A 26,196-nucleotide genomic window follows, 5' to 3' on the forward strand; every position below is an offset into this window, starting at 1 on the left:
GGGAGACTGGTGGGTATGTTTCCACCAGATTCCATCAATAACTTTCCCCATCTTGAACAGGTTGCCTAGCTGAACTAAGATTTCAATACATGAACTTGGCCATATCAGATCTTACTGCACCACTGAAATCCCATCACAGAGTAACTGAAAACATGGTAAGTATCTTATGACAAGGGGCAGGGTATAAATGTAACAAATCGCACAAAATAAGCAAATATACGCACAACTGTCCAACTCTTACACACTGAAGGTTTCAAGTTAGACAATCAATGACTCTGTAATATGTACAATAGCTAAAGTTTAGATATGGAAGTCCCACTGCATCCCAATAAGCCATGAAAACTCATGAGGGAGGGATCAGGATTAATCATGGGATTAATATGAAGCCAAGGTGGGGGGAAGCAGTAAGACAGTTTGTACAAAGCATGCTCACAATTGTAATAGAAAAGTAATAAAATAGATGTTCTTTCCAATTGCACAGTTTGTATTTATCTTTGATGCTGTTGCAGTGAAAGTCAGTCCCTCTGGCAGCTATAGCTGCTAGTAGACTTTAATATCATTTGGAGGCAATATACTGTCCTTGACAAAACCCAGTAAAAAGGGCATGAGAGCCATTGAGTTTACAGCATGAAAGTGGTGGCCTAACTCTGCTTGCTTTCACTCTTATCTGAAAAGTATTATCTTAAGAAGGAGAAGTTTCTTGCTGTGCAGAAATGTCTCCCCAATATTTAAGAGTATATGACAATAGCTTTCCATGTTTACCTATTTGGGGATTTTCTGTGAAAGCGCGACTCTTTTTTCGGTCTCCGGGTGGCAGGGGGAGCAGGAGTTGATGGAAGAGGGGGAGGAACAGCAGCCACTGATGAAGGAGGTAGTCCGTTGCTTGATTTGCTCTTATGGTTCTTGTCAGCTTCATACTCAAAGGTGCGTTTGGGCTTGGGCACAGGATTTACTGCTGTGTTTGCCAGGCTCTCCGGAAGCAGCTTAGGACTAAAAGAACTAACCATGGTAGTTAGCCCATGCAGCATTTTACTAGTTTTGTCAGTCTCCGTGGGTGTCTCCAGGTTACTCCCACAAGTAATGTTCCCTGCTTTGCTATCATTTGCAATCTCAGTCAAGCTCTCTGAAAGCCCCAAAGTCAAAGACTTCTTTCTGCCGCTATCCACATTATAGCAGCTACTTGGCAACTGAGGAAGTCCTCGGCCAGGTTGTTCTTTTAAGGCCTGTTCAATTTTCTGGATTCTGTTTAGGACAGCTGAGCTTTCTTTCCGAGCCCCCTTGAGAAAGGCATTGGTGGACTCACTCCTGCTCAGTCGCTTTTCAAACCGGTGGCAGGAATCTCTGTCCAGAAATTCCTCCTCCTCTGTTTCTGGGTAGGAGCATTCAGAAAATGTTCTACTCATCCTCTGGAAGCCTTTATATTCAAATGTCTTCTCACTGCAGGGAGAAGGCAACATACTAGGGCAGCTCTCACTGCCTGACCGCTCCCTAACATCCCTCTTGTCCAAGCACACACTCATTCTAGGGGAAGGCTGTTTGCGGCATTCCCATTCTGATATCTTCTGCCTGATATCAAGAGCCTGTGAATGAACACTGACCCGGCTGAGAGAGATGTTACGTAGGTTGGCTGCTGTTCCCAAGGAGAGAGTGCTCCGCGTAAGTTGACGGGTGCCTACTCCTTCGCCATCCTGAGCCTCGTTGGATACCTCCTTTTGTTCGTCTCCCTGGAAGACAGAGAGCCTTTTATCCAGGCATCCAATGCTGATGGCTTTGAGTGGATGATGTGGAGATTCAGTATCTGAGGGGGAAGTGGAGGTACTTCTCAAGGCAACTCCCCACTTAGAGTGATCTTTAAGGAGGACTCTGGAATTGGAAACTTTGGTGAAATTGCCAGAACAGCAGGACTCCTCACTATCACTGAGTGGATATGTTTTGGGGCTTCTTTGTTGGTACAGAAGGGGTGGTGGAGACACTGACTGACACCTGAAAGTGAGAAGACAAATACCATTCAGCCAACCAGCTGTGTAAATAAGTGAGCAAATAAACAAGCAGACAGATAAATATGAATGACTTTTTTTAAAAAAAATAAATAGCCGTTAAAAAGCAAACTGTACCAAAGCTTCTAAAACTGATTTCTATTCTAGAAAAAAAGTTTTAATAAATAATATATCACATAGGGATCTTTAAATCTTTAAAACAAAATTATAATATAGTGATTAATTATAGTATTGGACTGAGACTGGGAGGATGCAGAATCAAGTCCACTTTTGGCCATGGAAACTGAATGAGAAATTTTGGACCAGTCATCAACTTTCAGCCAAACCTACCTTACAGGATTATTGTGGAAATAAAGTGAGGGGACCCCTATGTATGCCACTACAGGTAGCCCTTGCTTAATTATCCTAATTGGGACTGGCAACTCTGCCACTAAGCAAAGCAGTCATTAAGCGAAACATCATGCAACCATCCCACTTAGCGAGAGCAGTTCCGACAATCCCAGTTGCAGTTGTTAAGCGAATCACCCATGGTCATTAAGCAAGACATCATATGACTGGGACTTGCGACCTTCTGCTGGCTTCCCCATTCACTCTGCTTGTGGGAAGCCAACTGGGAAGGTCGCAAATGATGATCACGTGACTACAGGACGCTGCAACCATTGTAAATGGGCAACGGTTGCCAAGCACTTGAATCATGATCACATGACCATGGGGATGCTGCAATGGTCATAAGTGCAAGGACCAGTTGTAAGTCACTTTTTTCAGCACTGTCGTAACTTTGAACAGTCGCAAAATGAATGGTCGTTAAGGAAGGACTACCTGTATATGCTTTCAGAGCATCTATTTTAAGGGAAGATTTTGTGTCTGATAATGCAGCTTATTTTATTTCCAGTGTCTACTTTGAAAAACAGGCATGACATGTGATTACCACAAAACACTATTCCTTCACTTATTCCTGTTTTATAGTTGGGAGGGTACCTCCAGCTTCCCTAAGAATACTTTTTTCAATTTATCTTTTCCTTAACCTCAACATTTTTTCATACTGCTTATTCCTGAGCTAATAATCACCCCCAACTGTTCTCTTTCATTCCTACTTTCTGCATTCTCAGGATGAGAAACAGTCCTTCCTGCAAAAATGCCACAGTTCTTAACAAATGCAATTGTCATGATGGGTAAAGGGAAAAAATAAAGCAGTTAATTTGAGGAAGTCATATTCCTTTTATAAATTATTCACATAAACCAAACCAGGAGCCCAACGATTAAAACTCTTGGAAAAGAGATTTGGATTATTTTAAAAATGGGGAAGAACTCTGTGGGACTCAAAAGATGCATTCTAATGGAGGAGGAGAAGGATGAAGGGAATGCATCAAAAATACAAATTCAATTGAAAGTCAGGAATGTACAGCCAGAATTATGTATCCTACTCTGGTCACCAGCTGTGAAAGGACAAAGAGAAGAGCTGTTCGTGTATTCCTTACTTGCAAGCAAAGACAGCACAGAGAGACATTCACCCAAGCCTGCTACTCAGTCAATTCTGTGAGATCAGTGTTTGTTACCAAGTGTGGAAAGTTTGAGCAGTGCTTGAGGATTTATTCATGAAGTTGTTTCAGGTGTCCTCCTTTCATGATGGTAATTCTTTACCTAACAGGATGAGGAGAAAGTACACAAACTAAAGCCAAAAGGAGCACAACAGGCAACGGAAATGCTCTTTCTTGCCCAAAACCCAAAGTAAACCTAAAATCCAGACCAAACAGGAGAAGTCAGTAGTGAGCTGTCTGCACCCTGAAACCTGGAAAAATGTTGTAGTCCTGACAACCTTTCACTGGTTCACAAAAAAGGACTTTAGAATACATAGCCTGGCTCAAGACCAGAGTGGCAACCTAAGAGCGAGGGCCACAGATAAACACAACTTCATTTCAAAGCCCACTTCAGGTGAGCAATTCAGATCTATGGGAACCTTTCTCCAAGTTATTTGGGAAAGAGAAATGAGAGCAACAGCAACAGGAGAGATGCCTGAAAACAAATGTGTAAAATGTGCCTCCCTTCTCTTTCTGACCATTCCCCCATTAGCTCTATTACTCGAAAAATTACCCCAACCAGGCATGCCACTTCAAAGAAAAACAAATATTCCGCCCTCCTCTTCTTACATATTTATTTCATATATACACTGCCTTTTATTCAGGAGCTCAGGCAGCGTCCACATTGTTCCCTTTTCCTATTTTTCCTCCCAACAACAACACTGGAAGAAGAGTGGACTGAGAGAGAGTGACTGGCCCAATTCAAAAGACGCCTCTAGCGATGCTTTGCAATGTTTTCTAAATTCCAAGTATGCTGTAATATGTACAAGAATGAGGCAACTCCTTGGTACACAATTGCTCTGACAATATAGTTTAAATCTACCAAGGGGAACTCTGATTAACAAGGAAGGAGAAAAAAACAAATGGAGAAAACACTGAATAATTCTATTAATATCAAGTATAAATACCAGCAGAAAGAAATATTTACTTGAATGACCTACCAAGAATTTTAAATGCAGAGGATGTTGCCTGCTACAAAAAAATCCAACATTTCATTTAAATGCACTAAAAATAGAATATTGTGCAGTATGTTTGAAGTAATAAGCCAACAACCAACCTCAGTTATGCTCCCCAAAGAACTTAACCCAAAATTGGGATGGAGGGTGGGAAAGCCAAGGTAAAAAAACCTTAAGTTCAAAATAGCAGAAAAGCAGACTACAAAAACAGCAGTGTCAATATATTTCAAAGCTGGTTTCCATTCCAGCGCTGAGAATCAGGCTGCAGTACTATATGCACTGGATAATTTGCACCTCCAGAGCAAGTAAGGTACAGCTATAACATTAATAACCCAGTTACACTAACATTCTGTTAGCTAGCTCACATGTTATATGGAAGCTGGCACATGTAATGGATGAATCACACTTTTCCTTTTCTTTCACCATTTATTTTTTGAAAGTCAGCCAATTTGGTTCACCTGTAGAATATTCCCTGAATTCTGGACTCAAAAATCTCATTCCAAATAAGATGCCCATTTCCCCATGTTAGATCTCCATTTCTCCATTTTAGAGAAGCAGAATCCAGGGTTATTTTCTTTCCTTTTCCCTCTTTGCTATATTTTATGAATTGGTTCTGAGAGTTGCTCAATATGATGAAAACTCATGCATCTGAGACTATTAGGTATGTCACAAATTATTAGGAATGTAGCTAATTAATCCAGGTTATGAATTTGTAAAGAGCACGCTATGGCAGACCAAGACTTCCTGGTATTTGCTAAGAGAGGAAAGGAGAAGGCTCTTGTTTTCCATCTAGAGTAGGCCAGAGGCCACAAAAATTTAGGGTGTCAAAAATAACTTAGTGTACAAAATTCATACAGTATAAAGGTGCTGGATTACATATATACAATTTCATCTTTTGAAATGTAGTGTTTAGTCATATTATCTGTGCCAGGCTTTGGAGCTGGACTTCTCTGCTATACCAGATTTAACATGCTCTGGTAATAGATGCTTAATTCCTTGCTTTCTGTGTTTAAAAGAATTAAGTGTTAATGAATAATGAGTAATTTAACCTTAAGAAAACCCCAAGTCTAACCATTTATTTTAAAAGAGCTTTGTGGAAATATTTTGATAATTCAGAAAATAACTGCAGAAACTTCTGGCTTCGTGCCTAAAGCAGGACTAGAACTGACGGTCCCCTGGTTTCTAGCTGGGTGCCTTAATCACTACACCAAACTGGCTCTCATAGAGAAACTCTGAGGTGACTTATTTCTAAAATGAATAGTGAAGGTATAGCTACTACAGTCCAACATAGCCAAAAAGCACTAGCTTGGGAATGCTAATTGCAGTGTGACGTAACAGAAAGTTGCTGCTTTATTCATTGAAATACAAGTCCAAGTAAAGAATCTTTACTGAGGTAATTTAATATCTCACAATAAACTGGGGCAAACCATTAGAGCAATCACGTGGCTAAATGTGCTTGTATATCTTCTTTCTCCTCTCTCTTCTAAAAGTCCAGTAAATTGAAAATGCAGGTGATTTCACCCTATTCCCAATTCTTCCTTCTCCACTGCTGCCAACTGCAGGACTAGGAACGTGTTTAATGTGGATCACTAGACATTAACTCATTGGGATGGATACAACAGTCATATAATAAGACAGCACTGTTCAAAAAAGTGGGAAAGCCCTGCAGTGGGAGTTGATTTTCAAAAACATCACAGTGCTCTACCTGTACAACATGCAAACACTTATGGCAGGGTGTTACAATATGAGACTTCTGTTTTTGGGGACAGCTGTAAACTCTGGTATGTCAAATTCACACTTAAAGTAACTCCATCAACTCTGAAGTTTTGGAATCCTCAGGGATTCGACTGAGACTTAAATTTTCAGTAAAGACACTATTTTCCATTTGCTTCCTTCATTTAAAAAAAGGGAAAAACAAAAACTCTTTGAGTGTACTGATGACATGAAAAGTCAAGCCCTTGTTTTTCTGATTTGAGATGCTAAGCAATAAAGAAGAAGAAACAGTTCTCTCCGAATGGCTGTTTCTTCTCCAGGAAAGGTGCTCCTTAATGCTAACAACCCAGACTAGGGTTGACCAGGTCACGACAGAAACCAGTCATGTAAAATAATGAATTATGCAATTACTGTTTCCTGTATCTGCTTGCTTTTCTCATATTTCCCTCTGGGTAAATCATAACCAGACTCCCAGACTATCCTCACAGATCTGCTTTTGTTTCTAGAGAGGAAGTGGCTATGAAATGTATTAAAGGGGAGGGAGGCATCTTACTACAGTAGTTGAACAGGTTTATCTTGAGTTATCTGCCTCCTATTTGTTTCCAAGTCAGTCAGTGTCTTAGAAGCCAAGAAAGTCAAGGTTAGAGATAATTATGACACAACACTAGTAAGGCTGAGATCATAAACTTATCTAAGAAAGGGTGAAGAATAGAGATATTACCCAGTCACTTTGCAACATTGCAGATAATAGTTTGTGTCAGTACAGAAATTTTATTGTAAAAGAGGCAAACTTGCTTAAAATGCATCTATTCAGTTCAATCTGAAATATACATATAGTTTTATGGTGATATATTCAGAATAGAATGGTATCTGCATGCTGGACAAAGGATCTGACTAATCAAATTTTATATTTATATATAGTCTCCTCAGACCTTTTGTACTGGTATAGCAAGTAATATATGTTCTTTGCCTAAAACCTCATCAGCAAGACACAGACTCCAATCCTCCATGTAGCTTACTGGGACCAAAATCAACTGAACCCTTCCCCAAGCTTATGGAGAAGATTGGTGGTATAAACTTTTATTCCAACATCAGTGTACTGACATAAATCAAGGACAAATCCCAAGACCAATTCATATATACTTGGATTCTCCAGGCTTTTGGCTAATATGAGTGTCCTTAATGAACATCACAAAAAGAACGAATGGAAGGCTATGAAAAATCTCTGCTCTATTTTGTTATAATTGGTATTTTTTTTGTTTTGATGAATGGCAAAATATGAATGGAAGAGGTTGTAAGAAGGGGAGAGGAAGTTAGAACTGATACTGCATCAGTCAGAAAACAAATTATGGAACTACACATTCTTACAATTTCCAGTATAAATTTTGTATTCCGCGTGAAAAATGGTCCTACTACGCTTTTCTGAATTTGTAAAGTAATTAATTTCGGTATTCATTCTTCCTAGTAACATATTTTAAGCTGCTTCTGAATTTAATAGAATCTGATGTACGCTAATGAACACTGAAATATGCAAAAAAGGATCACTGAACCCCAATTGGGCACAGTTTTTATGAAGCTCAACTCTGACACAAACACTCACTGAATTATTATCATGCATTCCTTTTCCTCTTAAGAATCATACTTGAGACTGAGCTAATTCTACTGGTTTAAAGCAGAAAGAGCTAGCAGTTAGTCTATTAGATGAACCTCTCTGGCCTGCACAAGCCCCCTATTTCCCAGCTGTTACTGGCTGTCCAGACTTACCTCACAATTGTCCTGTAATTCCCTGACTTGCAGCAAATTGTAGCAACAACCTTCAGCATTAACAATGGCAATAGTAATTTTTTTTTTTTGCATATACGTAATGGTCTAAGTGTGTTTAAGTATAATGGCTCCCCTTCTTTAATGAGTGTATAACTCATTCAAGTTATGCTAGGTGCACACGATGCATGAGTGGAACATGGCAGACAGGTGATGGCAGTATGGCAGCATTAAATGGCAGGACATCAACATTAAACATATGTAACTATGCCTTCTTCAGCAAAGGACCGTTACCTTGTCTTGGTGCTGGAGCTTGAGCACCTCAATGATGCCATGAGCTAAACTGTGAAGGGCCACCCAAGACGGGAAGGTCATGACAGAGAGGTCAGACTAAATGCGATCCCTGGGGAAGGTAATGGCAACCCACCCCAGTATTCTTGCTGTGAAAACTAAATGGATCGGTATAACCAGAGATATGTCAGTATACCATCGGAAGATGAGACCCCCAGGTCGGAAGATGGTCAAAATGCTACTGGGGAGGAACAGAGGATGAGTTCAACTAGCCCCAGACGTGATGACGCAGCTAGCTCAAAGCCAAAAGGATGGCTAGCGGCCGACAGTGCTGGTGGTGAACGGCGAATCCGATGTTCTAAGGATCAACACACCATTGGAACCTGGAATATAAGATCTATGAGCCAGGGCAAATTGGATGTGGTTATTGGTGAGATGTCAAGATTAAAGATAGACATTTTGGGCATCAGTGAACTGAAATGGACTGGAATGGGCCACTTCACATCAAATGACCACCAGATCTACTACTGTGGACAAGAGGACCACAGAAGAAATGGATTAGCCTTCATAATTAATAGTAAAGTGGCTAAAGCAGTGCTTGGATACAATCCAAAAAACGATAGAATGATCTCAATTTGAATTCAGGGCAAGCCATCTAACATCACAGTGATCCAAATATACGCCCCAACCACAGACGCTGAAGAAGCTGAAGTAGAGCAGTTCTGTGAGGATCTGCAGCACCTACTGGACAACACGCCTAAAAGAGATGTTATTTTCATCACAGGGGACTGGAATGCTAAGGTGGGCAGTCAAACGACACCTGGAATTACAGGTAAGCATGGCCTGGGAGAACAAAATGAAGCAGGACATAGGCTGATAGAATTTTGCCAAGACAACTCACTCTGCATAACAAACACTCTCTTCCAACAACCTAAGAGACGGCTTTATACATGGACTTCACCAGATGAACAACACCGAAATCAGACTGACTACATCCTTTGCAGCCAAGGTGGCAGACATCTATACAGTCGGTAAAAACAAGACCTGGAGCTGACTGTAGTTCAGATCACAAACTTCTTCTTGCACAATTTAGGATCAGACTAAAGAGATTAGGGAAGACCCACAGATCAGCTAGATATGAGCTCACTAATATTCCTAAGGAATATGCAGTGGAGGTGAAGAATCGATTTAAGGGACTGGACTTAGTAGATAGGGTCCCGGAAGAACTCTGGACAGAAGTTCGCAACATTGTTCAGGAGGCGGCAACAAAATACATCCCAAAGAAAGAGAAAACCAAGAAGGCAAAATGGCTGTCTGCTGAGACACTAGAAGTAGCCCAAGAAAGAAGGAAAAGCAAAAGGCAACAGTGATAGGGGGAGATATGCCCAATTAAATGCACAATTCCAGAGGTTAGCCAGAAGAGATAAGGAATTATTTTTAAACAAGCAATGCGCGGAAGTGGAAGAAGACAATAGAATAGGAAGGACAAGAGACCTCTTCCAAAAAATTAGAAACATAGGAGGTAACTTCCAGGCAAAAATGGGTATGATCAAAAACAAAGATGGCAAGGACCTAACAGAAGAAGAAGAGATCAAGAAAAGGTGGCAAGAATATACAGAAGACCTGTATAGGAAGGATAACAATATTGGGGATAGCTTTGACGGTGTGGTCAGTGAGCTAGAGCCAGACATCCTGAAGAGTGAGGTTGAATGGACCTTATGAAGCATTGCTAATAACAAGGCAGCAGGAGACGACGGCATCCCAGCTGAACTGTTCAAAATCTTGCAAGATGATGCTGTCAAGCAAATATGCCAGCAAATTTGGAAAACACAAGAATGGCCATCAGATTGGAAAAAATCAACTTATATCCCCATACCAAAAAAGGGAAACACTAAAGAATGTTCAAACTATCGAACAGTGGCACTCATCTCACATGCCAGTAAGGTAATGCTCAAGATCCTGCAAGGTAGACTTCAGCAATTCACGGAGCAAGAATTGCCAGATGTACAAGCTGGGTTTAGAAAAGGCAGAGGAACTAGGGACCATATTGCCAATATCCGCTGGATAATGGAAAAAGCCAGGGAGTTTCAGAAAAACATCTATTTCTGTTTGATTGACTATTCTAAAGCCTTTGACTGTGTGGACCATAACATATTGTGGCAAGTTCTTAGTGATATGGGGATACCAAGTCATCTTGTCTGCCTCCTGAAGAATTTGTATAACGACCAAGTAGCAACAGTAAGAATAGACCACGGAACAACGGACTGGTTGTTGAGGAATCCAAGGCTGGAGTTAAAATCGCTGGAGGAAACATTAACAATCTCAGATAAGCAGATGATACCACTTTGATGGCTGAAAGCGAAGAGGAACTGAGGAGCCTTATGATGAAGGTGAAAGAAGAAAGTGCAAAAGCTGGCTTGCAGCTAAACCTCAAAAACACCAAGATTATGGCAACCAGCTTGATTGATAACTGGCAAGTAGAGGGAGAAAATGTAGAAGCAGTGAAAGACTTTGTATTTCTAGGTGCGAAGATTACTGCAGATGCTGACTGCAGTCAGGAAATCAGAAGACGCTTAATCCTTGGGAGAAGAGCAATGACAAATCTCGATAAAATAGTTAAGAGCAGAGACATCACACTGACAACAAAGGTCCGCATAGTTAAAGCAATGGTGTTCCCCGTAGTAACATACGGCTGCGAGAGCTGGACCATAAGGAAGGCTGAGAGAAGGAAGATCGATGCTTTGGAACTGTGGTGTTGGAGGAAAATTCTGAGAGTGCCTTGGACTGCAAGAAGATCCAACCAGTCCATCCTCCAGGAAATAAAGCCAGACTGCTCACTGGAAGGGATGATATTAAAGGCAAAACTGAAATACTTTGGCCACATAATGAGAAGACAGGACACCCTGGAGAAGATGCTGATGCTAGGGAGAGTGGAAGGCAAAAGGAAGAGGGGCTGACCAAGGGCAAAATGGATGGATGATATTCTAGAGGTGACGGACTCGTCTCTGGGGGAGCTGGGGGTGTTGATGACCAACAGGAAGCTCTGGCGTGGGCTGGTCCATGAAGTCACGAAGAGTCGGAAGCGACTAAACGAATAAACCACAACAACAACTATGCCTTGCGCCTGTGAATATTCCTGTCTATCAAAAGATGTCAGGGATCCATGCAGAACTACTATAAATTTTTCTGTGGCTATAATTGTGGTAGCCTACAACTGTAGGTTTTAAATCAAATTCAAATCAGCTGTGCTTGCAGCAAACCATAGTGATACCAAAATGATAACATACATACAATGCCATAATCACACAAATGTTGTGGTTGTGTACTTTTGCCAGCACTAGTCAGCATTTCCCCCTTCCCCCGTGAGAGCCCATAAATCAAACACAATGCACAAAGGAGATGAAGGGTGGTGGGTTGCAGCAATAACTGCCCAGAGTCCACCATTGGGGGAGAGGGGCGGTAATATAAATCATACAAAACAAACAAACAAACAAATAAATGTGTAAGAACAGCATTTACTAAACATGTGTCCAGGAGGGCACCCTAGAATGTGAGCTTAAGCTGTAATTGTCTAGATGCAATCACAGCTTTTAAACCTTAGTCCATGTTCCCAGTCACTCTGAACTGCTAAACGAATAGTGATTCTCTACTATGACCAAAGATCAGCAACTTAAAACAGCCTACATACATTAGAATGTCCAAACAATAATAATAACAACAGTAATAACATAAAAACAGTAGGATATTTGCTATAGTTAACAACAGTTAAGAGAGCTGGACAACCAATTTTGCTGGTAACTCCTAAGTCCATTGCTGTACTCTACCTGCTGCTTCACATTGTATCAGGCCACATATCCAAAAGTATAGAGGTAAGAATTCATTTCAAAGGCCTGAAAAGTTTCCTAATGGGGCAAAATAAGTTTACAGATCCCCATAAACATCACATTTTCTCTATCCCTCTTCCACAAGGATAGATGTGCTCCTCATAGCCTCATGTGCTCCTCCTATTAAATGTGTCTTCCAGCAGAACAGCTGGAAGCTCCAAGGTGGTGAGATAACTAGCTGACTGTAGACTCTGATTCAGACTAAAGCTCCATGGCCTAACATTGTTAAGAAGTACTGTAGATTCAACTCATTTTGCCATTCCACCTACAGAATTCACTGTTTCAGAAGCACCCTGACTCTGCTCAAGGAGAGCAATTGATGTGACTTGGAAGAGACACAAATGCTGCTGGGAGTACTGTTACATGATGTGATAGTCCACTTTCTTCTGCTGTGAACATCTACAAGTTTTCTATTGACATATTTGTCCTTTCAAAATTGGTGCTGTACAATTTTCACCAGTTTCCCATCTTCCCTGTTTTAGGGAAGGTTGTAGAGAAGATGGTTGGTTTGTAGATTCAGAAGGTCTTGGAAAAAACAGACTAACTAGACACTTTGCAGTTGGGTTTCAGATCAGAATATAATCTGAGATGCACTTGTAGATGATCTCTGGTGGGATCGGGATGGGGGCAGTGCATCCTTCCTGGCCCTCCTTGATCTCTCAGTGCCCTTCGAAACTATCAATCGCGGTATCCTTCTGGACCAACTCTGGGGGTTGGGAGTAGAAGACATGGTGTTGCTGTGGTTCTCCTTCCTTCAGGGGACTGGTTCCAGTCAGTGTTGGCAGGAGGGGGGAAATCTTACTCTAGAATTCTACTCTGTGGGGTTACTCAGGGCCTTATACTCTCTCCACTCCTATTTAATATCTATACGAAGCCCCTGGGTTAGATCATCCACTGGCATGAAGTTAAGTATCATCAGTATGCAGATGACACTGAGTTTTACATGTCAGCCACTTGATGCCATCAAGGCTCTTTCTCAGGTTCTGGAGGCTGTGAGAGTCTAGATGGGGAAGAGCAGGCTTCAGTTCAACTTTAGTAAGATCAGATGTGGCTCCTGGATCCAGATAATTTCTATGTTTAATTCTGGATGGGACAGCACTCTCCAGAGAGAATTGGTGTGCAATTTGGGGGTCATCCTGGATTCTTGGTTCCTGTCCAAAGAGCAGGTGGCAGCAGTATCCAGGAGAATCTTGGCACAAATCCATCCTGTGTGCTAATCGCACCCATTCCTGGATGGGGAGGCTCTCCACACAATCACTCATGCTTTGGGTCACCTCCTGGTTGGACTACTGCAATATACTATAAATGGAGCTTCCCTTGAAGAACATCCAGAAGCAGCCATAAGTCCAGGTGCAACAGTTGTGGGTACATCATGGTATGTCTATGTAACACCACTATTTCACAAACTGCACCAGCTCCCAGTAGCTCAGATGCAATTCAAGGTGCTGGGTACAGTCTATACCGGCCTTCGTGGCACAGGTTTAAGTTATTTGCAGGTCCACCTATCTCTAATTGAATCTGCCTGTCCCATGAGATCCAAAAGGGTGGGCATGTTCCAGATCCCCTCCATAAAACAATGTCATCTGGTAGGATTCAGGAGACATGCCTTTTCTGTCATAGCGCTTGCCCTCTAGAACAGCTTTACACACACACACACCACCATGATTCAAATATCCCCAACCCTGCTGACCTTCTGTAAATCTTAAAGACCTGGCTTTCCCCCACAAGTATTGGGCCAAGATGGTGGAAATGGTTTTTCAGACTGTGGGCTGGCTACTGTATTTTTTTATTTTTTGTTATTTTAAGTTGCAGGATTTTGTACTAGTTTTAATACTTTTGTTAGCTACCCAGAATTTGCAAGTTGAGTGTGGCCATATAAACTGATGAAATGAAGGAAGGAAGGAAGGAAGGAAGGAAGGAAGGAAGGAAGGAAGGAAGGAAGGAAGGAAGGAAGGAAGGAAGGAAGGAAGGAAGGAAGGAAGGAAGGAAGGAAGGAAGGAAGTGAGGCTACATGTCTATCCTTGAATTTAGAAATGGCCAAGCTCTGTGTCTTTCATGGTTCAGTGGCTCCACCTCTTCTATTACACAATTCTCCAATCATCTGCAATTCTGCTTGATAATGGGTTGTGTGATTCAGGATCCCAAGGATCTCTTCCATCTATTTTCCCAGATGCTAATGGTATAGAACACCTACTGAAGAAATCCCTCCAATGTGAGAATGGTCACTATTGCCTAATCCGTGGGGTCTGCATACCAACACTCTTAGCCCTAGATATTTCATGAATGATTCTTTCCTATTTGGCCAGTCTCACAATTATCAGCTGAGTTCTGGCAAGTCCACATAGCCTGAGTCATCCTGTGTTGCAGGTTATCTAGATCTGTGATTCAACTAGACCTTATCATACCACTGGTTGCTACATGAAGTATGAAGATAGGCAGGCAGTCAAAAAGCTTGTATAAAACTATTTCAGCACTACCCCACTTAATGCCATTCCATTGTATTGTACTTCAACTCACCAAATTGCCAACCAGAGGCCATGCCAACTGAAATATATAGAAGTTGAAGCATAATATGTATGGAGGGCACCAAGTGAGGGAAAGTTGCCTCTGCACTAATTTTCTCTATTATACAGATCTTGACAGAGTCTGAAAAGAAAGATGCAACATAACTGAGTCAAAAATCTCTCTGAACAAGATCTGAGCATCAACAGAATTGACAGCTATGTCCCTCTTCAAACAAGCTAAAGGCAAGAAAAACAAATTCTTTAGAAGGACATGAGGCTTTCTGCCATGAACACAGATTCTGTTTTGTACTATAATTCTAACCTTGATTTTAATTTAATTTCAAAGCCAAAACTGAATTATTTAGAGGAAGAAATATGAACACGGCTATTTCCATTTCAAAGGGGGCTGGTTCAAAGGAGCTTCAGAAGATTTTTAGTTCCTTGCATAGCCTTCACAACAGTACATTTATTGTGTAAAAGCCCACTCCAAAGACTGGATGGACTCCTTTCAAGCTATGCAAACAAAGCTTGCTCTCAAATTCTGACACTCAGGACTGGAAATTTCCTTATTTGGCTACTGATATAGCTACTTTTTGGCTCTATTTCTATTGCCTTCTATACCTGGATCTCCCACTACATGAGAGATGATTGGTTACCACTCAGTTTTATCCATTATATAAAAATGCTCTGTTCCCTTTTTCCAATTTCTCTGCATGTACCTAGTAGATAAGTACTGGATTTCTTCTAAGTTATAATGGTTTGTTCAGTTTTGGCACAGTGTTCTGTGAGAACTGAGCAATTATGCTTTGTAAACTATGATTTTATACAAGGGTAAACAAAATGCCTGGAGGTATCACTTTCAGATAGTTCCCTTGAGTACCTACCAGGCTCTCTGCTCCACTTCACTTCTTGAAGAGATATGAATAAAAAATAACATATAGAAAGCAGGATGCAAAAATCCAGCCTCTAGTATCATACTTCTTTGTGGAAATGCCTTCGAGCCACACAAAAATTCGATCACTTTTAGATAATTGGATGTTTTGAGACTTAGCATGTCAGTCATTTGGTGATTAATTCAATTACCCATTGCAGCCATTTTGTCATCACTGCTTGTTCTTATAACATCAAAGTCTAAAAAAGGTTGTCTATCCCTGGTTTAGGACTAAGGGTGTTGTGAAAAATCAGCCACTTATAGTTTATTCAATATACCTTGGTTAAACTAACATAGATTAGCTTTTTCAATTCTCATGCTTTCCAGATATAGTCGATTACAGCTCTCAGGACTTGGGAACTTTAGGGATTATAGATCACATCTGGAAGGATAGCAGGATGCAGAAGACCTCCCTATTCCACGTACAGTATGTGTCTGTAGTGTCACAGAAAGGTTTTACCTACTTATTGAGACATTTTATCCCCTTCTGAAAAACTGATGCTGTTTTTTTCCTTTTAGTCTATTACTGTTTTTAGCTTTATGGCAATTTCCTTTTTTAGTCTTACCTGTGAACCAAACGAAGTAGCATCTGAGTTCAAAAGCTGGAAAAAGGACATTACACATATAGGCATGTGAGTATGGTCCCGTACTTTGCTGTTTCTGGGCTTAGACTTAGACCTGCTTATCTTGATGCTTTCCTCCTACAAAACTCTCAACTCCCTGCCTTACATACTATAATAACCTCTTTTACTGAATTGTTTCTTTAGCATCAGGCCTTCTCTGGTCCCCCTTGGTGAAACATCTTCAAAAGCAGATCTCCAAGCTATGTCACTCTGCCTCCTTTTAATATACTTCTAGCAAATAATATTCAGGCCCACTTCATATATGGTATTTTTAAAATATTCAAAATGAATGTAAAAAACATGTGTGTAGGTATCACAGATATCTACTATCTAGCAGAGATCCAAGGCTAGTTGCCATTTTCTATCGAGTATGCCATTTAGTGTTATGAAAGAATGAATGAAAAGGCCTGAGAATACCAAGGCACATGTGTTTGTAAAGTCTCCAACATGTAGCAGATACTGCTCCACCAATCCCAATTTTAGTTTGATGCTTGTCAGGAGAATGGATGGATTTCACTTATTTGCTTCCCATTCTCGCTGCTGTTTTCAATTACACCTCAGAACTGTTTCTCCTCCCCTCTCCAACTGCTTCTGTTATTACAGAGTAAGGAACAGTTTCCCTGAATGCTTTTCATATGAATTTATTGAGTTACTAAACTCTTAATCTTAATATTACATTTCTTTCAACAGACTCTGTATGTCCAGCTCCTATAACTTACTCTTGAAGGCATTAGTAGTCACCAAGCCTGTTCAAGTAAGATTTACAGGTAGTCATTGCTTAGTGACCACAACTGGGGCTGGCAATTCTGTCACTAAGCTCCGTGGTCACTAAGAGGAAAATCATGTGACTGCGACAGACTCACAACATCACTTCCCATTCGGTCGTTAAGCAAGACATCACATGGCCATGACTTGCAATTTTACTTCCACACTCTCCATTAACTCTGCTTCTTGGAAGCCAGTTGCAAAGCACCCAAATGGCAATCATGTGACCACAGGATGCTGCAACAGCTGTAAATGCAAGGATTGGTCGCAAAGCTGTTTTTTAAAACATCATCATAATTTCAAAAGGTCATTAATGTGAGCTAGGGCTACATGTACTGTTATAACCACCAGCAACTACAAAAGGACAAATTTCACAAACATTCTGATGTCTGTCTTGTTTTTGTCTCAATTTCTACTGACTGGGAAGAAAATATTCAGGAAAATAATCTGTTCAGTTTGACTCACTCTCCAATATTAAGCTGCCTCTATTTAGTACCTGAGTACAGGGACGCGGTGGCGCTGCGGGTTAAACCGCTGGGCTGTCGATCGGAAGGTCGGCGGTTCGAAACCGCGCGGCGGGGTGAGCTCCCGTTGCTCGTCCCAGCTTCTGCACACCAAGCAGTTCGAAAACATGCAAATGTGAGTAGATTAATTGGTACCGCTTCGGCGGGAAGGTAACGGCGTTCCGTGAGTCATGCTGGCCACATGACCCGGAAGTGTCCTATGGACAACGCTGGCTCCAAGGCTTTGAAACGGAGATGAGCACCGCCCCCTAGAGTCGGACACGACTGGACTTTACGTCAAGGGAAACCTTTACCTTTACCTTACAGGTACTTTGCCTTGGCAATCAGTTTATCCTGCTTTGGACACATTATATGAAGACCCAGCTGTGTGGAGAAGGCTCTAATGCTGGGAAAAGTGGAAGGAAAGAGAAGAAGAGGGTGGCCACCAGCAAGGTGGATGGAGTCAGTTGCAGTGGCAACGAGTGCACCGCTGGGAGACCTGCAGGGCCACGTTAGGGACAGATTGTCATGGAGAAAATCTATCCGCGTGGTTGCTAGGAGTTGACACTGACCTGACAGCACATAATCAAATCAAATCTTGCCCTGTCAGATATGCACTGTACAAGTCTAGAGGGAGCACCTAATTACTTGCTAGAAACTAATGGCTGAGATACTGTATACAAATTACACTAATGGCAGAGATAGCCATAACTGTCCCTAAATTCTAATATCAAATCATAGTTAAATATCTTTTAAAGGCAGCAATTCTGTTAGAATTATAACATTGTTGGAAGAAAAATACAGCCATCACTTGTAAAAACAAACATAAGAAACGCTGACAAAACATCAGACCAGAACAACTGCAGCATTTGCATTTTACACTTACCGTTCTAGAGTATCCCGAGATACCTTATTTCCTCCTGCTCTCTTGGTGACATTGGCATTCTTGTTGGCAGTCATGGTCATTTCTGCTCTCTCTAAATCTGGAAACCTGGGTGGGAGAAGAAGGAAACCCAAAACAAGCTTGTTGAATGTGTCTGTAACTGATTAGAGATGTTCACCAACCTGTCTAAAAAAGGTAAGAAAAGAGTGACAGAGAGACTTTAGCCACATTTTCCATTCTATAACAGCTTGAGTAAGACTAAGCTTAAAACTAAACTAGAGAAGATATTCCCAAACAAGCTAGGAATTGTAAACTAAGAAGAAACGTACACTAGTGATTTTGATTTGTAAAGGGGTGCCTGGATTAGGCTTATACAGTAAACTTTGCTTCCTCACTAATTTTGCCAGCCCCACTGGTGGCCATGGGAACCATGTGGGACAGAAAAGGCTATATGTACTAGAAAACCAACTCATGAATTATAAACTAGCATTCTTCAGAATCTGACTTACTATAGCCAGAGAATGTAGCTCAAACCCAGAGAAAGACGTTAAGAAGAACAGAATCACTATCCTGGTTTCCAGTTTTTCTTATTAAATCAGAACTAGAATAATTTTTCAATAGATTTTTAGATTGCTTCCTTTTGAACAGGAAATAACATTTTGCAAATGACTTCATTGCATTTACATTGTTGGAAATGCAGTGAAGTTAACACTTTATTTAAACATACTGTTTCACTTTGGTAAGAAGCAATTACAGGTATTAACTAATCTGAATCCAGATACACATATCATCAATACACATCTGAATGATAATGGCACTAGCTCCCTGTTGTATACTATATGCAGCTAGAGTATGAATGCATAAATATTCTCCACATTAAAATACTGTTTACTGAACATTTGTTGTTGTTTATTTGTTTAGTTGCTTCCAACTCTTCGTGACTCATGGACCAGCCCACGCCAGAGCTTCCTGTCGGTCATCAACACCCCCAGCTCCCCCAGGGACGAGTCCGTCACCTCTAGAATATCATCCATCCACCTTGCCCTTGGTCGGCCCCTCTTCCTTTTGCCCTCCACTCTCCCTAGCATCAGCATCTTCTCCAGGGTGTCCTGTCTTCTCATTATGTGGCCAAAGTATTTCAGTTTTGCCTTTAATATCATCCCTTCCAGTGAGCAGTCTGGCTTTATTTCCTGGAGGATGGACTGGTTTGATCTTCTGGCAGTCCAAGGCACTCTCAGAATTTTCCTCCAACACCACAGTTCCAAAGCATCGATCTTCCTTCTCTCAGCCTTCCTTATGGTCCAGCTCTCGCAGCCATATGTTACTACGGGGAACACCATTGCTTTAACTATGCGGACCTTTGTTGTCAGTGTGATGTCTCTGCTCTTAACTATTCTATCGAGATTTGTCATTGCTCTTCTCCCAAGGATTAAGCGTCTTCTGATTTCCTGACTGCAGTCAGCATCTGCAGTAATCTTCGCACCTAGAAATACAAAGTCTTTCACTGCTTCTACATTTTCTCCCTCTACTTGCCAGTTATCAATCAAGCTGGTTGCCATAATCTTGGTGTTTTTGAGGTTTAGCTGCAAGCCAGCTTTTGCACTTTCTTCTTTCACCTTCATCATAAGGCTCCTCAGTTCCTCTTCGCTTTCAGCCATCAAAGTGGTATCATCTGCATATCTGAGATTGTTAATGTTTCCTCCAGCGATTTTAACTCCAGCCTTGGATTCCTCAACAACCAGTCCGTTGTTCCGTGGTCTATTCTTACTGTTGCTACTTGGTCGTTATACAAATTCTTCAGGAGGCAGACAAGATGACTTGGTATCCCCATATCACTAAGAACTTGCCACAATATGTTATGGTCCACACAGTCAAAGGCTTTAGAATAGTCAATCAAACAGAAATAGATGTTTTTCTGAAACTCCCTGGCTTTTTCCATTATCCAGCGGATATTGGCAATATGGTCCCTAGTTCCTCTGCCTTTTCTAAACCCAGCTTGTACATCTGGCAATTCTTGCTCCATGAATTGCTGAAGTCTACCTTGCAGGATCTTGAGCATTACCTTACTGGCATGTGAGATGAGTGCCACTGTTCGATAGTTTGAACATTCTTTAGTGTTTCCCTTTTTTGGTATGGGGATATAAGTTGATTTTTTCCAATCTGATGGCCATTCTTGTGTTTTCCAAATTTGCTGGCATATGGCATGCATTACCTTGACAGCATCATCTTGCAAGATTTTGAACAGTTCAGCTGGGATGCCGTCGTCTCCTGCTGCCTTGTTATTAGCAATGCTTCTTAAGGTCCATTCAACCTCACTCTTCAGGATGTCCGGCTCTAGCTCACTGACCACACCGTCAAAGCTATCCCCAATATTGTTATCCTTCCTATACAGGTCTTCTGTATATTCTTGCCACCTTTTCTTGATCTCTTCTTCTTCTGTTAGGTCCTTGCCATCTTTGTTTTTGATCATACCCATTTTGGCCTGGAATTTACCTCCGATGTTTCTAATTTTCTGGAAGAGGTCTCTTGTCCTTCCTATTCTATTGTCTTCTTCCACTTCCGCACATTGCTTGTTTAAAAATAATTCCTTATCTCTTCTGGCTAACCTCTGGAATTGTGCATTTAATTGGGCATATCTCCCCCTATCACTGTTGCCTTTTGCTTTTCCTTCTTTCTTGGGCTACTTCTTGTGTCTCGGCAGACAGCCATTTTGCCTTCTTGGTTTTCTCTTTCTTTGGGATGTATTTTGTTGCCGCCTCCTGAACAATGTTGCGAACTTCTGTCCAGAGTTCTTCCGGGACCCTATCTACTAAGTCCAGTCCCTTAAATCGATTCTTCACCTCCACTGCATATTCCTTAGGAATATTAGTGAGCTCATATCTAGCTGATCTGTGGGTCTTCCCTAATCTCTTTAGTCTGATCCTAAATTGTGCAAGAAGACGTTCGTGATCTGAACTACAGTCAGCTCCAGGTCTTGTTTTTACCGACTGTATAGATGTCTGCCACCTTTGGCTGCAAAGGATGTAGTCAATCTGATTTCGGTGTTGTCCATCTGGTGAAGTCCATGTATAAAGCCGTCTCTTAGGTTGTTGGAAGAGAGTGTTTGTTATGCAGAGTGAGTTGTCTTGGCAAAATTCTATCAGCCTATGTCCTGCTTCGTTTTGTTCTCCCAGGCCATGCTTACCTGTAATTCCAGGTGTCGTTTGACTGCCCACCTTAGCATTCCAGTCTCCTGTGATGAAAATAACATCTCTTTTAGGCGTGTTGTCCAGTAGGTGCTGCAGATCCTCATAGAACTGACGCCCAAACTGTCTATCTTTAATCTTGACATCTCACCAATAACCACATCCAATTTGCCCTGGCTCATAGATCTTACATTCCAGCTTCCAATGGCGTGTTGTTCCTTAGAACGTCGGATTCGCCGTTCACCACCAGCACCATCGGCTGCTAGCCGTCCTTTCGGCTTTGAGCTAGCTGCATCATCACATCTGGGGCTAGTTGAATACCGACATATCTCTGGTTGTACCGATCCATTTAGTTTTCACAGCAAGAATACTGGGGTGAGTTGCCATTACCTTCCCCAGGGATCGCATTTAGTCTGAACATATTTCACGGCAAGAATACTGGGGTGGGTTGCCATTACCTTCCACAGGGATCGCATTTACTGAACGTATTTCCACCCAACTCTTCCTCCAGGAAGGTCAGGAAGTTTACACAGAGCTTATCATTTGAAGCTCACAATAAATCTGAGAGGCTGCCCAGTACCCCCATGCACCCTCGCTCACCCTCCCCAATCCTCTCATGCACCCACACCATACCCCTATGCACCCCCTTGCTCCCTCCCCTACCTGGCACCAGTCATTACTTATCTGCCGGCCTGAGACTTGCAACTTCCTGCCGGCTTCCCCACTAACTTTGGTTATGGGAAGCCGGCAGGAAGTTGCCCCGCCTAATGACCATGTGATTCAGTTAACAACAGCAACCAGGACTGCAGGGACTGCCGTCACTAAGCGATGAGGTCACATTTTACAACTGCATTGCTTTGTGATGGAAATTCTGGTCCCAATGGCTGTCATAAGTCGAGGACTACTTGTACTTGGAAATGAAGACACAGTCTGGATCACTCAAACTGACAGCACTTCACTTATAGGTCAGATGTTTTAAACTAACCCATGCAAATTTATCTAGTAGGACCACATATAAGGCAGAAGTATGCCTTCCTTAGCTAACAGGCAGTGTGAATAAAATGAAGCAAAAATTCCACAAATTGTAATTATGGCTGCTCATTTCAAGTAGGTTCAAATCTCAAAAATACGGTACACCTTCTAAAAGAGTTTGGAGATTTAATATTCTAAACCAAATGAAGTTTCTTCAGATGGAAGACTTAATTCTGAAAAAGAATCTATACATTTCTGCTTTTTCAGAAAGAATGATAAAATTGTTCTAGTTGGTAGAAATAAAAATAGTCTTATAAAGTACATATTACAGTTCATTTCAGATCATTTTTATTTTTGTAAAAGGCTGATTGAAAATGGCTTATACCCCACAGAGACAAATCAATTAGCACTAACTGTAGGGAGACTAATTACCTTCATCAAAAAATCTGCTGCTTCAAGAGTATTTTCAGTAATCAAATTTCATAATCTGGTAAAGTTACTCACATTACACAGTGGTCACTTCTCAGTGCCTTTACAATTTTTCAGGTTTTATTTTATAAGAAAATTTTTAATCAAAAGTGAAGAAGCCAAGCTTTGAGAAATGTACCAAAAATGTTGCTGGCAAGTTGCCCCCCCCCCAGTTGAATATATAGTGCCTTTTTCTGGGAATAATATGGCTAGCTCTAACCAATAGCTTGGAATGTACATCCTCATTAACCCTCATAGTTCTGGGTCTAATAGAAGCATTATCTACAGAGAGGGTTACATTACAGCTTCCTTTATACAAATTCAAATAAATCCCCAAAATACTGCAAAATCCAGCTACAGCTTCCAACTTCTGATTGGTTTCCATTCAAACTTCATCAAAGTATCTACATCAATTGCCTCCAAACTTCAGAAAAAAATGTTCCCTGGAATGCTGGGCCTCAACCAAAGCCAAAACTTTGAAGGAAGAGCTCTGCTAGTGTATGGAGTTTGTTACTGTATTGGAAATTTATGCTTCTCTCAGGTTTCTTCATCATTCCTAGTTTTCTGTTACCTGATTCACACAACACTCTAAGCCATTCTGTGGTTTGTTTGGGTTATCTTGGCATGTTGCATGAGCATGTGATATACTAGTTAAGCAAATCTTGGCTTAGTGCAGTCTGTAAATTCATCTCTAGGCAGGGTCTAGCAATTTAGGCCTGTTTATCAAAGTTAGGGGTAACACAGTTTGAAATAAATTAATTAAATATACTGGACTATCCTGAGCAATCCAGAGTAAAATGACAGAAGCAGGGACATTTACAGAGAGGGGTATCAAAAATGTCAAAATGGTGCCACACCTGTGTGACTAAGACCTTACCCCTTTTTACACGTGAAGTACGTAAAAAGGGAATGGGGATTCATTCAGTCATGACCGCCATCTTGACTTTTTAAAACTCTCCTATAGATGCTCCTGGACAGAAAACACCTTGACATCACAAAACCACCAAGAGTCTAAGTTACTACAGGTAAGGCAACAGGCTAGAAACCAGGAGACTGAGAGTTCTAGTCCCACCTTAGGCATGAAAACCAGTCAGGTGACCTTGGGCCAGTCCCTCTCTCTCAGCCCAAGAGCCAGTCAGGCATGGTATGAGAGTTCTAGTCCCGCCTTAGGCATGAAAGCCAGCCAGGTGACTTTGGGCCAGTCACTCTCTTCTCTCAGCCCAACTCACCTCACAGGGTTGTTGTTGTGGGGAAAATAGGAGGAGGAAGGAGTATTAGGTATGTTCGCCGCCTTGAGTTATGTATAAAAATAATAAAGGCGGGATAAAAGTAAAAAAATAAAATAAAATTTTATATTCTATTACATCTACCCCCAATTTAAATTAAATGATGCCTGTGTTGAACAGTCTGTAATGCCCAGTATCTTTCACTTTAAACATTTTAGAGCAGGTATAGTTACTTCATGACTTTAGGAAGAGGAAAAGTCATCTGGGTTGTATGAGGTGGAAAGAATAGAAAGCAATGAAGCCAAGGGACCTACAGCCCTCATCCCTTCCCAGTTTCCTCCCACCCACTCCCCCATGAACTCTCATGACCCTTTGCTAGTTCATTATAATGACACTTTACTCAATCAAGTATTATTTTACTAAATTAGAAAAAGTTCAGAGACAGAAGAGAGAAAAAAATATGAAAGCGGGAAGAACTGAGGTTTCTTACTATTTATATGTATCCCTGAGAAGTAGAGGAAGGAGAGAAAGAGATTAAAGGAAACTAATTGCACCTGTAGTAGTCCATGTGTATTTTAGAACTGGAAAAGGAAATTCTAGTCATGGACCTGTATTAATAAGCACAATGCAAATGTAGGATGTGTGAATTTGCACTTGCACTGTGTTTTTGTTCTGTTTCAGTCTTTCATTCACACATACTGCTCCTACAGAATAGTGCCTAGAAATCCAACTAACCGTTTATTACCTATAGGGCCTTATTGTGTTGAAGCAGAAATCACAGATTCCCAGTGGCTTTACTACCATCCCACTGTGGCATCTAAAAGCCACCATGAGTTGTGAAGCTGAAATAATAAGAAGTTGGCATATTGCGACCAGATGCTTTTCCCAAAAACTATCATTGTGGTTGCATGATGCTAGGAGAGATTTTTGTGAGAATGGAGCAAAATACTAAACAATGCTTACAAGACACAAGATCCAGGAAGAGGAAACTGAATGTCTGGGTTGGGGAGAAAGTAATGACTGGCTTGAGATCAGAGCTGAGAAATGGGGTGAGGCAAACATTCCTGCCTGTGCCAACAAGATTGCAAATACATTAATGCAAAGGAAGTTTCAGATTTCCCTGAGATTCTAATAAAACATTAGAAATAAATCAGCTCAGCTCCCAGAAGCAGAAAACATCATGAGATCAATCTTGTCTAGAGCTAATCCCAAAGTGCTGCAAATTATTGATATAGCAGGGCCTCCTTTTTAGTCAGTTTATCTATGGAATAATCTGATAAAAACCTTTCTACAAATAAATATATTCTAGGTCAGCATCAAGTTCTACTGTAGAGAGTAAGGAAGATGACCTTGACAGAGACATGCAAGCTCTATTGCCAAGGTGACAAGAAATAAAACATTTTTTAAGTCCAGAATGTCCAGATAATTTCTGGAAGCAGCTCAGGCAGGTGTCTCCCTAATTTACTGAATTATAAGAAGGGGGACATACAGAACAATCAGACTTGCAAGATTCTGCTATTATACCCAATCTCAATAAAAATAGTTTTAACCTTCCTGTGGAGTTGATTTCTTGGACTGGTCTACCTAGTGTGGCTGAGTCTGCTTTACTTCATTAGATTCTTTAGGATCCATTAAATGCTGCCATATGAGACATTTATTATGCATTCATTCTGCATTTCCCATCTTGCCTGCCCCTTCCCCCACACCTCCCACAACATTACTTTCTTCAGTAAAGCACAGGTAATGCTTCAAAGACATCACCATTTGATTGAGAAGACAACATGAAAGGCACTTGCTTTTTTCAGGAAGCTGTCCAGCATTTCATTCTGTTATACATAGGGTCGTCATGACTCGTAAATGACTTAACGTCAACTAACAACAACAACAACTCCTGAGCGAGTTCCAAAGAGATGTGGCAATTCTGTGAAGAATGGTCAGCAGGAAGGGACTGCATTCC

General features: G+C 41.2%; 1 protein-coding gene across 4 annotated transcripts in view; it reads right to left on the minus strand.

Moving 5' to 3' along the window:
- Positions 1-26,196, minus strand: part of DENND2B (DENN domain containing 2B) — a 158,242-nt gene that overhangs the window by 69,988 nt on the left and 62,058 nt on the right. For 2 of the 4 annotated variants that reach the window (XM_063289443.1, XM_063289444.1), the window contains 2 exons: positions 18,392-18,496; positions 763-1,983 (listed from right to left, as the gene is read on the minus strand). In XM_063289443.1, the coding sequence (XP_063145513.1) occupies positions 763-1,983; positions 18,392-18,471 (1,301 nt within the window). In that variant the 5' untranslated portion in view covers positions 18,472-18,496. Of the gene's footprint in view, positions 1-762; positions 1,984-3,475; positions 3,646-18,391; positions 18,497-26,196 lie in introns of those variants that run through there. The other 2 variants (XM_063289445.1, XM_063289446.1) reach the window with 2 other exon arrangements.

The sequence above is a fragment of the Candoia aspera genome, chromosome 1 (genome assembly GCF_035149785.1).
Source record: "Candoia aspera isolate rCanAsp1 chromosome 1, rCanAsp1.hap2, whole genome shotgun sequence".
In the NCBI taxonomy this organism is placed as follows: domain Eukaryota; kingdom Metazoa; phylum Chordata; class Lepidosauria; order Squamata; family Boidae; genus Candoia; species Candoia aspera.